This window comes from Natrix helvetica (assembly GCF_964273705.1).
Source record: "Natrix helvetica genome assembly, chromosome: 2".
Lineage (NCBI taxonomy): Eukaryota > Metazoa > Chordata > Lepidosauria > Squamata > Natricidae > Natrix > Natrix helvetica.
Window position 1 is genome coordinate 76573833 of NC_138552.1, and position 13700 is coordinate 76587532.

The 13700-nt window shown below is 37.0% G+C and overlaps 1 protein-coding gene across 3 annotated transcripts in view; it reads right to left on the reverse strand.

The window, feature by feature from the left end:
• Positions 1 to 844: 844 nt before the first annotated feature.
• Positions 845 to 13700, reverse strand: part of BRD10 (bromodomain containing 10) — a 63331-nt gene continuing 50475 nt past the window's right edge. For 2 of the 3 annotated variants that reach the window (XM_081942224.1, XM_081942223.1), the window contains 5 exons: positions 11595 to 11671; positions 9854 to 9943; positions 6703 to 6818; positions 6405 to 6583; positions 845 to 5269 (listed from right to left, as the gene is read on the reverse strand). In XM_081942224.1, coding sequence (XP_081798350.1) covers positions 1665 to 5269; positions 6405 to 6583; positions 6703 to 6818; positions 9854 to 9943; positions 11595 to 11671 — 4067 coding nt within the window. In that variant the 3' untranslated portion in view covers positions 845 to 1664. The remainder of the gene's footprint in view (positions 5270 to 6404; positions 6584 to 6702; positions 6819 to 9853; positions 9944 to 11594; positions 11672 to 13700) is intronic. The other variant, XM_081942222.1, reaches the window with a different exon arrangement.

A 13700-nucleotide genomic window follows, 5' to 3' on the forward strand; every position in this document is an offset into this window, starting at 1 on the left:
TTATGGCCACCATCCACAGGTGTTTAACCATGAGCAGATCCAGTGATTCTATCCAAAAGGTACAGCTGCAAACCACCAATATGAAGCTTGCTTTCAAACGATACAACCCATAGACAAATCATTGGTTTCTCTCTGATTTGTTCCAGATATAAATACTTAGTGTGTTGAATTTGCAATGATATAATAGAAAACAAAGAACAGGTGATTTGAAGTGGCAAGAGCTATTGGTTGTGTTTGAAGATAAAGTGGCTGGTGGCTACTGCATTGGTAATACTTGTCTTATGAGAACTACAACTAAACATACATCCACAAAAGGGGAGAGGGATAGGGAAAAAACTTGTGATGCAAACTGTGCCCTTTAAGTACTTGTTTGTGAAATCCTAATGAAAGTATGAATAGTGGGACTTATGGTGAGGAACAGATAATTGAGTAATATTTTCAATTTGAGGATTTCTTCAAACAAAGTCAACTCTCTTCATTGTCTACCTCACAATTATTGCATTATTCTACATCATAGTGTAATAGCTGATTAGGTTCCTTTGTCATTTTAATCAAGACAAACAGAAATGGTTATCTTTTAACAACCCATTTGAAATTGTGAGCAAATGTTCATGTTCTATGGCTACTATAACACTTTAGGAGGTCTATAAATGATATACAGAAGAGCTGTAAAAGTTGAAGAACAAGAATCATAATTGTGAGCCATTTACCTAAGGGGAAAGGCCATGTTATATTGGACCATGTCTAAATATGTGTGCTTATTATGTAATATTTGGAAACCTTCATTGATTTCTTAATGCAAGTACATAGATATTTTACTGACAAATATCCTTTCTCCAGAGTATTATGAAGCAGAAATACAGCAACTTTGTTTATTACATACAGCTCCTTCTGCATTATTGCTAAACAGTACACTTATCCAAAATTACTAAAATACTTAAAAAACTATACATTATGTAAACAAAACATAAATAAGACAGAATAGTTCTTTTTACACATGGTTTAGTCCATACTGTTAAGGAATTGGGATTATGTACAATTTTACACCATAGATTGCATTTTTACAACACATCAATATAGAACATGGGAACATTTGAAAACAAAATAGAAAATTTCTAAATTATGAGAATGAACAGATCCTAGTAAATGTGCTAACCAAGAACCAAACATTGCTTTCTATATCTCTGAACAGTTTTTCTCCCACTTTAATAAAAGCCTTTAAAAGCTTTGCTCTTAAAGATATCTCAAGAAGTACTTTCTCACCATTTTTTGAAAAAAGGAAAACTGAAATGATCCTCAATCAAACATGAATTTTAAAAAAACCAATGACGGCTTTGTGCACACAAATCCTTGAGATATGACAGGTGTTTTAACATGTTAACAGGTAACATTTGTTGTTAACGGCAAACCGTGTAGCTGCTATCTACTGTCATCTTGGATCCCTTCCACTCATGAATTCCCAATGATACGCAAAAATATTTTTTTGCTTCATTGTTTCGTCTGCTCAAAACATGCAATTACATGCCTTGGGTTCATGGACATAAGTCAGATGTTTCAAACAGTGTACTTTAAAAAAAACAATTATAAATTAATTTTATACATATACACACACACACGCACACATACAAATGCCCCAATATTTCAACGGCTCATTTACGTGAAATTCAAGACGCAGCTGTGTCTGGGACACCTATGCTGGAGTTCAGAAAACTGGGGAAGACAACAGCAGAATTCTTAGTTGTAGAAATAAGGTCAGCAGAGAAGGATGAAGACAGAGATGAAGTTTCTGAAGTTGGAGTCTTTATAGCATTCAAAATGGCTCCTTCAGGGCTGACCATCAGTTTTTTAATAGATGTATCTAGGTGCAATACAGACTTACTGTTTTGTAGCTGTGAGGTACTAGTGTGAGTTGCAGGAGCTAAAGTTGTCTTAGTTTGAGTAGAAGATGAGGTAGCCACTACCAAAGATGTAGACAGTGTTGTTGCAAAAGATGGAGTGCCTGACTTTGAAGTATTGGCAATTATTTGTGGAGTAGCATGAACAATAGGCACAGGATTTGCAATCCCAAGAGAGTTCACAATTTTGGTAGAGCTTTTTAAAGGCAGTTTTGATGGCTGCCAGCTTAAGGAATTACCCATCACTTGTGTAGTCTTCTGGGGAGTGGGAGCAGCAAACGATACACCTTGAAATCCATGGTCATTACTAACAGTTAAGAGAGGTCCAATTTTTGGATTTGCAGAAATGAGTAGAACATGACTGCCAGCTCCAAGGCCCTGAGATGGAACAACAAAACGAGTACCACTGATCATTATTTGAGTTCCAGGTGCCAAAGGTGTACAGGTGTTAATTATTATTTTCTGTTGGATATGGGATTCATTTAATTGGCTGCCTACATTATTAACTATTGATGGTGAAGATGGAACAGTTTGAATTGTAGAGGTACCAGGAGCACAGGAGAAAGCTGAAACTGGCTTTGCATTAAGTGGCACTGGTGGGCAAGGCAGAGGAACTAAATTAGAAAAATTAATCACTTTACTTGCATTTGGGGATGCTTTTTGAAGTTTCGGAGTACTTCCATTTGTTGGCACTCCAGCTGAAATGCCTGAAGGCTGAAACTGAGCTTGTTGACTTTTTGAATGGGACACACATTGCGAAGTAGGTGGAATTGCTGACAATTGAGGAACTGTGTGCAACATTTTAGGGACACCATTCACTGGTACAGGCAAGGAAACTGTTACTGGCAACTGAAAAGCAGATGATAAACTTGAATGAGAAACTGTTGGGTGAGCAGTAGAAATCAGTACAGATGAAGCTAGGTGCCCTGTTTTCACAGTCGATATAGCCATAGTACTTCCAACATTAGAGGAGGACAGCCGTGTAGTTAAAACTGGTATTATTTTTGCTGGGGGTTCCATTCCACCTGCCAAAATAGTAGGCCGTGTTCCAATAGTAGCTCCACTCAGAGTTACAGAAGTAGGATCCAAACATGGGCTGCTGGTTACTGTAGTGGTATTTACTGCTTTTGCTGCAATGCTTTGACATGCCAAACTCGAACATACAGGAACTAAACTACTACTGGTTGATAATGGGAAAATTACATTATGATTATTTTTATCTTCCAAATCTTTTGGTGCTGTAGGCTGCATAATGTTAACTGTTGAAACATTCTGAGCATTGCCTGTGCTATTTATAAAGGCCTGACCAATATTAAGACCTATTTTTACATCTTTTACTTGAGAAACAGTTGGCGATGTATTTACTTTTAATGATGATCCCACAGTAGATGGAAGGAGGACGAGCTGAGGTTTCTCTGTGCTTTTAACATATGTCTTACCAATGGAAGGAGAGAAAGTCTGTTTAAGTGGTTCTGTTGTTACATTTGCATTTGACTGAATACTGGCAAGTGGAGTATTAATGAAAACCAGTTTCTGCGCACTAACACCAGTGGATGTTGGAGTAGGAATTAAGTTGACTCCTGTAGCTCCACACACAGGAAGAAGCGAAGGATTTGTGACTAACATAAGTTTTTGAATTTGGGCACTACCCAGACCTCTGCTGGTAATGGAAGTGACTTCAGGTTGTGCAACAGAATATTTTGCATTATTTACATTGACTTGTTGATTAATAAAAGAACCCTGGGTAGTACAACACATGGAACTCTGCCCAACATTTTCTGTAGATAAGCCCACTGCATTACCAGAACTGTTTGGTGGAGTTGTCATGACAATGTTTGATGACATGGAAGGTAAGAATGGAGAGGAGGATCCATGTAGAGTTTTTGACACTCCTTGATTCACCACACCACTATTATGAGACTGCCCAAATGTGACTGTGGTGTTTTTCCCCTTTTTTGGAGTTGCACAAGAGGAAATAGTTGGGATAGAAGTTGTTACTGGAGACATTTGAGCAAGCGTTGGGAAGCTAGGTATTGCTTTTGTCACAGCGGAAACAGTAGAAGTTGATAACTGTGTGGATTTGGGCATTAAAAATGCTTGAAGCTGGGGTGCATATGTAAAAACAGAACTTGGAGAGAAGTTACTAGCAGAAATTGGTTCTGAATTTGTTTGCACTTTTACGATTCCTGTGTTCCCGCCACGTGTCCTGACAAGGATAGACTGTGAATCTCTTATGCAGATTGTTTTCAGCTCTTGTTTTGTTTCACTAATGTCAGCAGTATTTTGTGGGGAGGAACTGGTGTAAGAGGTCACACTCTGTGATACTGTTGTCAAAGTCTGAACTGCTGAAGAAACAATAGGTAAAGCAACAGGGGAGGAGGCAGCCGAAACGACAGTCTTGGTAATTTTTACAGTCTCGCTTTGGTTCATTTTCACTACTGATGCTAATGTGTTACTAGTGGAAGTGACAGAGGGCAGCAGTGAAATTCTATTCACTGAATCAGGCCCTTGTGGCAACTGTAGAATATTTTTTTTAATATTTGTGTTAGGCAGAAGTGTAGTAGCAGCATTTATTGAAGAAGCTGGAATAGGAGGGACTAAAGTAGTGTTGCTATCGGGTGATTGTGAAAGAGAAATGCAGTGTTGTTCAATTGTATTTTGCTGTAGGGGTTGGTTTTCTTTTGCTCCACCTTTACTTTCTCTGTGCTGGATGAGAAAATTTTTAGGCAAAAGAAGGACTTGCTGCATGATTTTCTCTCCTGTGGTTTTTTCTCCTGACTTACCATCAACTACAGGCTGCATCTGAATCTTCACTGAATTATTGTGCAAGTCTACTGGCATGCAATGGCCAGCTGGCATTTTGTACAACACTTGCAAAGAACTCTTTGAACTGGTCTGGCAGGTCAATTCTGGTTTGATTGGAGAAGAACTGACAGTTGATATAATCAGTTTTTCAGAAGTAAAAGTGTTTCTACCTACCGTAGATGGCAACTGACTTGTTAAGGCCACTTTGTTCCCAATATTCTTAGCCAGCAAGGCCTGGATAGGTTTGGTCCCTTTTATTAAATGTGGTACATATGCTGTAGAGTCTGTCATGTCCAATGATTCTGAAGCTGAAGATTCTATCTGCCTATTCAAGCAGCTCTCAATTGACAGATCATTTTCAATACTACGGACGGTAGCATCATTTGTGCTTAATTTTAGCTTTTTCCTTGGTAAAAAATCATTTGTGCTGTCATCTAGGTAATAGTTTTGCTTGGATTGGCGTTTAAAAGATTTAGGCACTATCTTCTGCATTTCTCTACAAGTCAAATCTCTTTTAAGTGGTCTGGATTTTCCTGTATCAAGGTCCATTTCTGGCGAGTTCATGTCTTCTAGGAGGAAAAGAAGAATCAAGAAGGGAGCCATTTTTAGAAAAGCAAACAATAATTCTTAATTGATCAGATCACTCTAACACTGTTGTTCCAATAAAACAAAAGACGTTTTGGTGATACAGTTTATGATGTGCTCAAAAACTTACCGTATTTTTGGAGTATAAGACGCACCGGAGTATAAGATGCACCAAGGTTTTGAAGAGGAAAATAAAACAAAAAGTTTTTGCACTCTGCAAACCTCCCCAAAATGGCCCATTTTTTGTGAAAACGGCCCGTTTTTTTCCTTAAAAAAGGCATGAATAGCCTTTAGGGGGCTTGCAGAGTGCTCCTGGGTCTGCCCCCCCAAACAAGCCAAAAACGACCCATTTTTTTGTGAAAACAGTCCTGTTTTTTTTTGTCCAAAAAATTGCATGCATAGCCTCTAGGAGGCTTATAGAGTACTCCTGGGGCCTGGGGGAGGGGCAAAATTGAGCAAAAAATGGTTCGTTTTTCACTCATTTCTGCCCTCCCCAGCCCCCAGGAGCTCTCTAAAAGCCTCATACAGGCTCTGCACTGCCATTTTTGGTGAAGGGATGGGATTTCGGGAGGCAAAAAATGCTGTATTCAGTATATAAGACGCATCCAGATTTTCAGCCTCTTTTTGAGGGAAAAAGATGGGTCTTATACTCTGAAAAATACGGTAATTATTTTAGTTCTATAAATCTTCATTTATTTTATACTCAATTTAATATTTAAGCATTTTCTGAAATTATTTAATTAACTCAACATAGATAATATCCTATTGTTTATCCTGGGGTAGTGGGGATGTGTTTAAAAATCTGAAATTGTTTCAATCAAAAGTATGAAATCATCTTGTCAGAGTTACCTATCAGCATCCCTCTCTTCCCCAAAGGGAAAGAAAGAAAAAATAAGCTTTTTTTTACCATTGGGATCTGGGGAAACAACATAAATTGATTTGTCAAAATTATCAGCAGACTATGCTGTAATTAATGTTGCTTGAATTTGCACAATATTCTAAAAGAAATGGTTAGTATAAAACATATAACTACTTTGTTATCAAATTTCCTTTTGGTAAGACAGCTGAAGACTCTACCAGTACTCCACCAGTGAATCGCAGGGTAACAAAAGTACTTACCCATATCCATATAGTCTCTTTTAAAAAATTCTGTGTGTTCTGCAGTTTCACTGGTAAATGTACTGGAAATTTCTTTGACAATATTTATTTCACTGTCCTCATTAGTCCACTGTTCTCGAATAAATTTATCATGATCCGGTTGCCGTCTGAAGTCATCATAGTCCTTTTTTAAGCGAGACCTTTGATGGAACATTGTAGATAGTAAGATTTTTTTTCTTTTCATATTAATATTTAAAAACAAGTAAACGATTGGTGAATTCTTACACTTTACATTTACCAAAAATATTCAGTTAATTACCTGTTTCTATGAAATGCCTTCATTAATTTTGGTTCCCATGGTAACAACTCATTTAGCAGTCGTATCAAAGTACAGTGGAGTTCCTTTACAGCCTGCTTTCGATGATACCATCTTCCCTGTAAATATGAAAATGCTTATTACAGAGTAAATTTTAATCAATAAAGATAAAATGTGCAACTTCAGGAAAAACAACATTATGGATTCATCTATTTTGTAGTAATCTGTTTCTCATTAATTACTGCAGAAGATGTCTAGTGTTCCACCAAAAATTAAAATAGAAAAAGAATATAGAACTAAATTACTACAACATGATTCAACTTTTCTTTTTCTCTGTCTTTTAAGTGTAAGATGTTACTTTATTTTCAAAGCAGATTAGAATTAAAACTATATAACATAATGAATGTCTATTTCAATAAAAATGCCTAAATATCATAAATCATAAATCCAGCTGCTGGTACGGAATGCCAGATTGGTCTATAACAAGACCTCATCATTCATGATTTGATGATAGAGTCAACCTGTTGTATTCCACTATATTGGACAATTTTAATTCAATCTAACTTCCCTTTTTAGGGAAGATGGTAGAGAAGGTGGTTGCACAGCAGGTTCAGCTGATCTTGAATGAAGCAAATTATTTGAATCCCTTTCAGCCAGGAGTCAGAGCCAGACATGGGATGGAAATAGCATTGGTCTAGCTCCGTGGCGAACCTATGGCATGTATTTCCAAACTTCCAGTTGGCCCGTTGGGCCTGTTTTTTGCCCTCCCCAGGCTCTGGAGGCTTTCCCGAAGCCTGGGGAGGGCGAAAACGGCCTCCCTTGGCCCTCCGCAAGGCCAAAAACAGCTAGCCGGCACACGCATGCGCGCCGGAATTGAGGACTGCCATATCAGCAAATATGGCTTTCCTGAAGCCTGGGGGGGGTGGCGCGAAAATGGCCTTCCCTGGCCCCCTAGAGACCCTCTGGAAGGTGGAAACAAATCGTTTCCAAATTTCCAGCTGGCCCGTTAGGCCTGTTTTTCACCTTCCCCAGGCTCCGGAGGCTTTCCTGAAGCCTGGGGAGGGCAAAAACGGCCTCTACTGGGACCCCAGAGGCCCTCCGGAAGGCGGAAACTGATTGTTTCTGAACTTCCAGTTGGCCTGTTGTGCCTGTTTTTCCCCCTCCCCAGGCTCTGGAGGCTTTCCTGAAGCCTGTGGAATGTGAACACCTCCCCCCACCCCCAGTGTGACTTTCTGACAAGCCCAGGGTTTTAACCATTGAGCCACTGCGCTGACCTGCTAAGAGGGAATGCTTTGCTCAAAATCTCCCAGATGGTTTTCATGCTACAGGGAAAACTAGAACTGGAGCTTTTCTTGCTCCTAATCTAGCATCATAACACTTTACCATGCTGGATTTTACAAATGAAGAAAAAGTATTTTTAAAAAATATCTCATCCCAGAATATATTTATAAGACTAGATGGAGCAGTAGCCTACATGATAGGAATCTAAATTTAGGTTAAAGAATCTGGTTCAAACATTTTAATGGCAAAAATCTTACATTTATATTCAAAAGTAAAACCCACTAAGTTCAGGGTAGCTTAGGGACAGATAAATGTGCTCTACATCTAAATATATTCCTGATCAACTCACAATTGGATTGTTATAAACATGGCCAAATAGCCATGCCTTTTTCATTTATTTTATTATTTACAAGAATACACTAAGCTGTCTGCTATTTTGTTCCCTAGACTATGAAATAAAAATGGAGGCCACTGACTTTGTCTGCTTCAACTTATCCCATGACAAACTAGAATTCTTTGGGGCAAAGTGAAGTGTTGCAATACTTTTGGCCACATCTGTATAATGTACTCTTTATGGTTTGCCATTGAAAACCATCTGGAAACTAAAGTAGTCCAGAAAGTGGCATCAGAAACAATGAAGGAAATGTCACTTATGTTCATTGCTTTCCAAGCTGTACTAGTTGGCTCCCAGGTACTATTTAAGAATCTGTCTGCCATTTAACAAAGCACTTCTTGGGATACAGCCTGGCTATCTGAGGAACTTCTTATCTCTAATTGTTTCTGCCCATCCGGTATGATCAGGCAGGATGTATTAATTGACTTCTCTTTATCCAGTTTTAGGACTTTTGTGAACAGATTATGTTTCAGGCCATAATGTTGATAGTTAAAAAGGGTTCACAAACTTTTTAAGCGTCACTGTACTTGAATTTCAGTTGCATGTTTACTTGCACAGAAGGAAATCTTACTGAAAGAAAAATGCTTACTTCTGAGTAACCTTACAAGAATTAGCTTATAGTGTTAACTCATATTCTAACACATGGCTGAGCAGAAGTCTTTTCTACTTGCTAAGTGAAACGTTTGTTAAGTGAATTTTGTCCCATTTTACAACCTTTTTTGCCATGGTTATTCAGTGAATCACTACAGTTGTTAAGTTAGTAACACGGTTTTAAGTAAATCTGGCTTCCCCATTGACTTTGTATGTTCAGAAGGTGGAAAAAAGTTATCACATGACTCTGGAACAGTGCAACTGTCATAAATATCAGTCAGTTGCCAAGCATCCAAATTTTGATCATATGACCTATGGGGGAGCTACAACAGTCATAAGTGTGAAAAACAGTCATAAATCACTTTCTTCAGTGCCATTGCCACTTTGAATGGTCATTAAGTTAAGCACTATCTGTAATTTCCCGTTAGTTTCATGACATAAAATCCATAATGTACTAAAGTGATACAATTATGTTTCCTATTCTGAAATCTTTCAGGAGGCAGTATTTGATAAATCTGTTAGGAGATTGGAAGACAATATAGAAATATAAGTGATTTTATTTGGATGTTAACATTATAAGGTGTAATAAGAGATAATGCTCAAATACTGATATCCAAATATTTTCTTTTATTTAAATTAATTGGAAACCAAAATGTGTCCTAGTTAAAATCTTGTAAACTTTTTCATAACTGAAAAAAAAAGAGATTAGGCAGTCAAGATGTTACACTGTCCCAGTCAATATGTTCAGTGGTGGAAGACACTAGGAATTTTTGTTCAGTAACAGTTGAACAACCAGATCTAATTGAGAAACCATTGATTAGCTATCTAAAAGAAATGATCTTAACAAATAGCTTTAATATGATGCATTAAGAAAAAAAAATCACATACCGATTTCTTTTTAATATGCTCAATATCTTTGAGTTCATTCTCAGTTTTTCTAATTAATTCCCTGAGTTCATCAAGATTAGTGCAAATAAGCTGGAATAAGAGAGAAAAGTTAAAACTGTTAAAAATCAGAGACATGCAACACACTCTATTAGAAAATAAGTATTACTGCACTCAATTATTTACAAAATAATTGAATATATGTTGCACCAGTTAGATTTTGATTTCACTGAGCATTCTCTGCTATCATTGATCTGCTCATATGAGTTCTTCCCCTGAAGTATAGTTGCACGTTTCTTAAATTTTATTGCTATTTGGGTTTCATAAAAAGCGATGGGCAGACTTTGTGGTACATATTGTCCCTAATGATGCTGAAAGCCAGCAGGAAAATGAAAAAAAAAATTGATGTAATTTTTCAGGTTTGGAGGGATTTTAATAATATGAGTGGTTGCTATTCTGCATCACAGAGGCCTTCCAACTCTACTATAACTATAAAATATTTTCAAATAGTCCAATTCTGATCCCTCTTCTGGAGGAAACATATGTGGGAATGGCAGAATCCTATTATAACACATACACACAAGGGGGAAAATTTATTTATTTAAATTTATTTAGCCTATAACTACAGACTCTGACCAGCTATTTTAAAACCAGGCCAGAATATCTCAGTTGCGTCACGGCCTGGCTTGTAGCCCCCACATTATTATATAAGGATTCATAGTTGGAAAATGACCACTCCATCAATATAAGCAATAAATATTGAATACATAATACACTGTGGGGTCCTTGGTGCTCTCTGAGCTTGGTTGGTTTCTTGTAGATGTTTCACTACCCAAAAAGGCAACATCATCAGTGCTAGAAAGAGTGAGGTTTGCACTCTTTATATACTGTACTAGTGGCTTGCCCTGACGGTGGGAATGGTCTTGTTGGTTTCTTGATTGAGTAGTTCTTTACTGTTAGGTTGCTTGTCTGAGTTGATAGTTTGGGGTATTGTTTACTTTTTGATCTTTGATCTAGTGTTAAACTTGTTTATCTCTGCTCAACTGCGTGTTGAGTGAGGAAGCTGGTGAGGAAGTGTTTTGGTCTTAGTGATTCCATTTTGACTTTTTGATTGTCTTGTTGAATGCTACTTGTTGTTTATCTCTAAGTGCCTGTTGATGGTTGATTTGTCTCAGTGCCAGGATTCCAGAAATTCTCTAGCAGTTTTGGACTTGACCAAGGTCCTAGATCAAGCTAGATGTTCACAGTTCCCCAGTTGAAGTTATGGTTAAGGAGTTTTAAGGAGTTAAGAGTTTTCATCATGTGCTCTGACTGATAGTTGGTGTTCATGGATGTACCACTAGCATATAAAATAAGAGCAAATCCCATTCCTTTGTAGCACTGTATCTAGCGTGGTAGTGAAACATTTACAAGTAAACAACCAAGCTTGGACAACATCAAGGTTTCCACAGCTCAACCCTGAGCTACAAATATTCTCTTCCATGTAATCTTCCTCTGAGACCAATTCTCAAGAGTACTGTTACATGCATGGGCTACTTGATCCTAACCGATGCAATTCAGAAAAATCTCTATAATCTAGATAAAATATTCTATGATTATTTCAGGATAAATTATTTTGTTTATTATCAATTTGGTAATGTTAATTTAAGTATTATTTAGAGTGAGGGAGATATTAACCAGACATTGTAGACGTTACAACCTTTCAAATCATTTATTGAACCAAATAAAACCCAAAAGGTATTACCTGGAATTCTGGGACAATAGGCTTTGTAATAGATTTCCTTTTCTTTGTAACTGCTTTTTTAGATATGGATTTCTTTCCTTTAAAGGGGAAAAAAGATTTGCAACATAACTATATAAATTCATATGTGTAAAAATATGGACTTGAAAATTAATTTGCAACTGTTTGTAGGAATCAAGAATGTTTCAGTCATAGTAACTCTGCAGACAAACTACTATTATAAGGCTTTGTGTAAGACTTTCATTCAAATTCAAGATTTGAATTTAAAAAATCATTCTTTTATTTTTCTCAGACTAGTACTATTCTAGTAATGTTGGATTTATATTGAAGGATCCCTTAAAAATATTTTTTAAAAAAACCAATATTCTTGCCTTCTCTCATACATATGTCCTTTCTCTTCTTCTTCTGTACTTGCGTACACAATTCAGATCTTATCTGACAGAATTCAAGCCTAAAGTTTTAAAGAAATCAACATCTCCCACATCTGGAATATTCAAAGTAGATAGGAGCAGAAAATCCTAATTACCTTTAGAAGTAATAACTGACATTGACATTTAAGATCACAAGCTGACTCATAAATACAGGCGGTCCTCGACTTCTGATAACTGAGCCCCAAATTTCTGTAGCTAAGTTAAGTGAATTTTGCCCCATTTTACGATCTTTCTTGCCACAATTGTGAATCACTGCAGTTGTTTACTTAGGAATATGGTTGTTAAGTGAATCTGGCTTCCCCACTGCCTTTGCTTGTCAGGTCACAAAAGGTGATCACATGACCCTGGGACACTGCAACTGTCATAAATAAGAGTCAGTTGATGACGTAACTGGGTGGGATGCTGCAATGGTGAGAAAAATGGTTACAACTAGCTTTTTTCAGTGCCGTTGTAACTTCAAATGGTCACTAAATAAACTATTGCAAATGGAGGGTCACCTATATTATGCAGACTATTGTATTTGGATTCAGATTGGATAGCTGTTGTTTATTATAGGCTAGATGTGATGTGGGAGGTTAAGCTGGTAGTAATTTTATTTCTGAAAAGAGATAGAAGCACAAAATATCTTCATGTCTTCCAGATACTTCACCCTATAACTTTCAAAATTCCTCGTCATTAGGATTGCATCTGGAGGACCTCAGGCTGCCCCTTCTTGATCTATTTAGTTGCTATTCTAGTTGAATACATTTTCTAAACATTCTTGATATTTAAATAGTGAATACAGCTGCCTCTACACTAAACATCATGCAGTCAAATTGATGCAGACCAGAAAATTATCAGCAAGCATGGAAAAATCTCATGTTTGCAAAACCTCAGTGCATTTAGTACTCAATGAATGTTGATTGTGAGACAACAGAGAAAATCAAACACAACACAGGATTGGAGAGAGTAGTTCGATATTTTTAAACTTTTCAAGACTATGGGATAATGACAGAGTTCTATTAATTTTTAAAAACTGCATGACTACTGAAACTGTGACTGGAAACATGCTTGGTGCAATCTGGCTTGGAGAGACAGATTTCTGTCTTCTTGCTGTGCCTCTACTTCCAACTGCTTTGTGATCAGAAAAGGGAATTTTGCTTGAGTGGAGGAAACAGTTTCATTTGCTTTATGAATTGAGATGGGCATTGCAATTTCCTTACTTGAGGCACCCCAGTGCTGTTCAAAGTGATAAATCAAAATCTCCCCCACCCCCAGCAATTTGCCAGCAATGTGGGATCATGTGTATAAAGGTGAAGTATTTTTATGAACATTCAGTGCACACTTCCAACATTTTTTTATGAAATGCTGCTGTTCTCAGAGTATACATCAAGAATCACTGGAATACCACTAACTAAAAACATTTAACACTGTTAACATTTTATTGCAAGAACTTCTTACTGTTTGATTTTGGTAATAAACAGTCAGTTTGGCTGGAATATTTTATACTTCCTCCTCTATTACCTATTTCATATATTTGATATCCTATAAACCTGTACCTTCAAAGATGAAATAGTAAATTCTTATAAGCAAATGAATGACCAAAAAAGCATATTTTTTCCTCTTAGGTGTCATAAGTCATGTTGAAATGATACAATGTAATATTCTTACATAATATACATTACAGGTGTTCAAATTG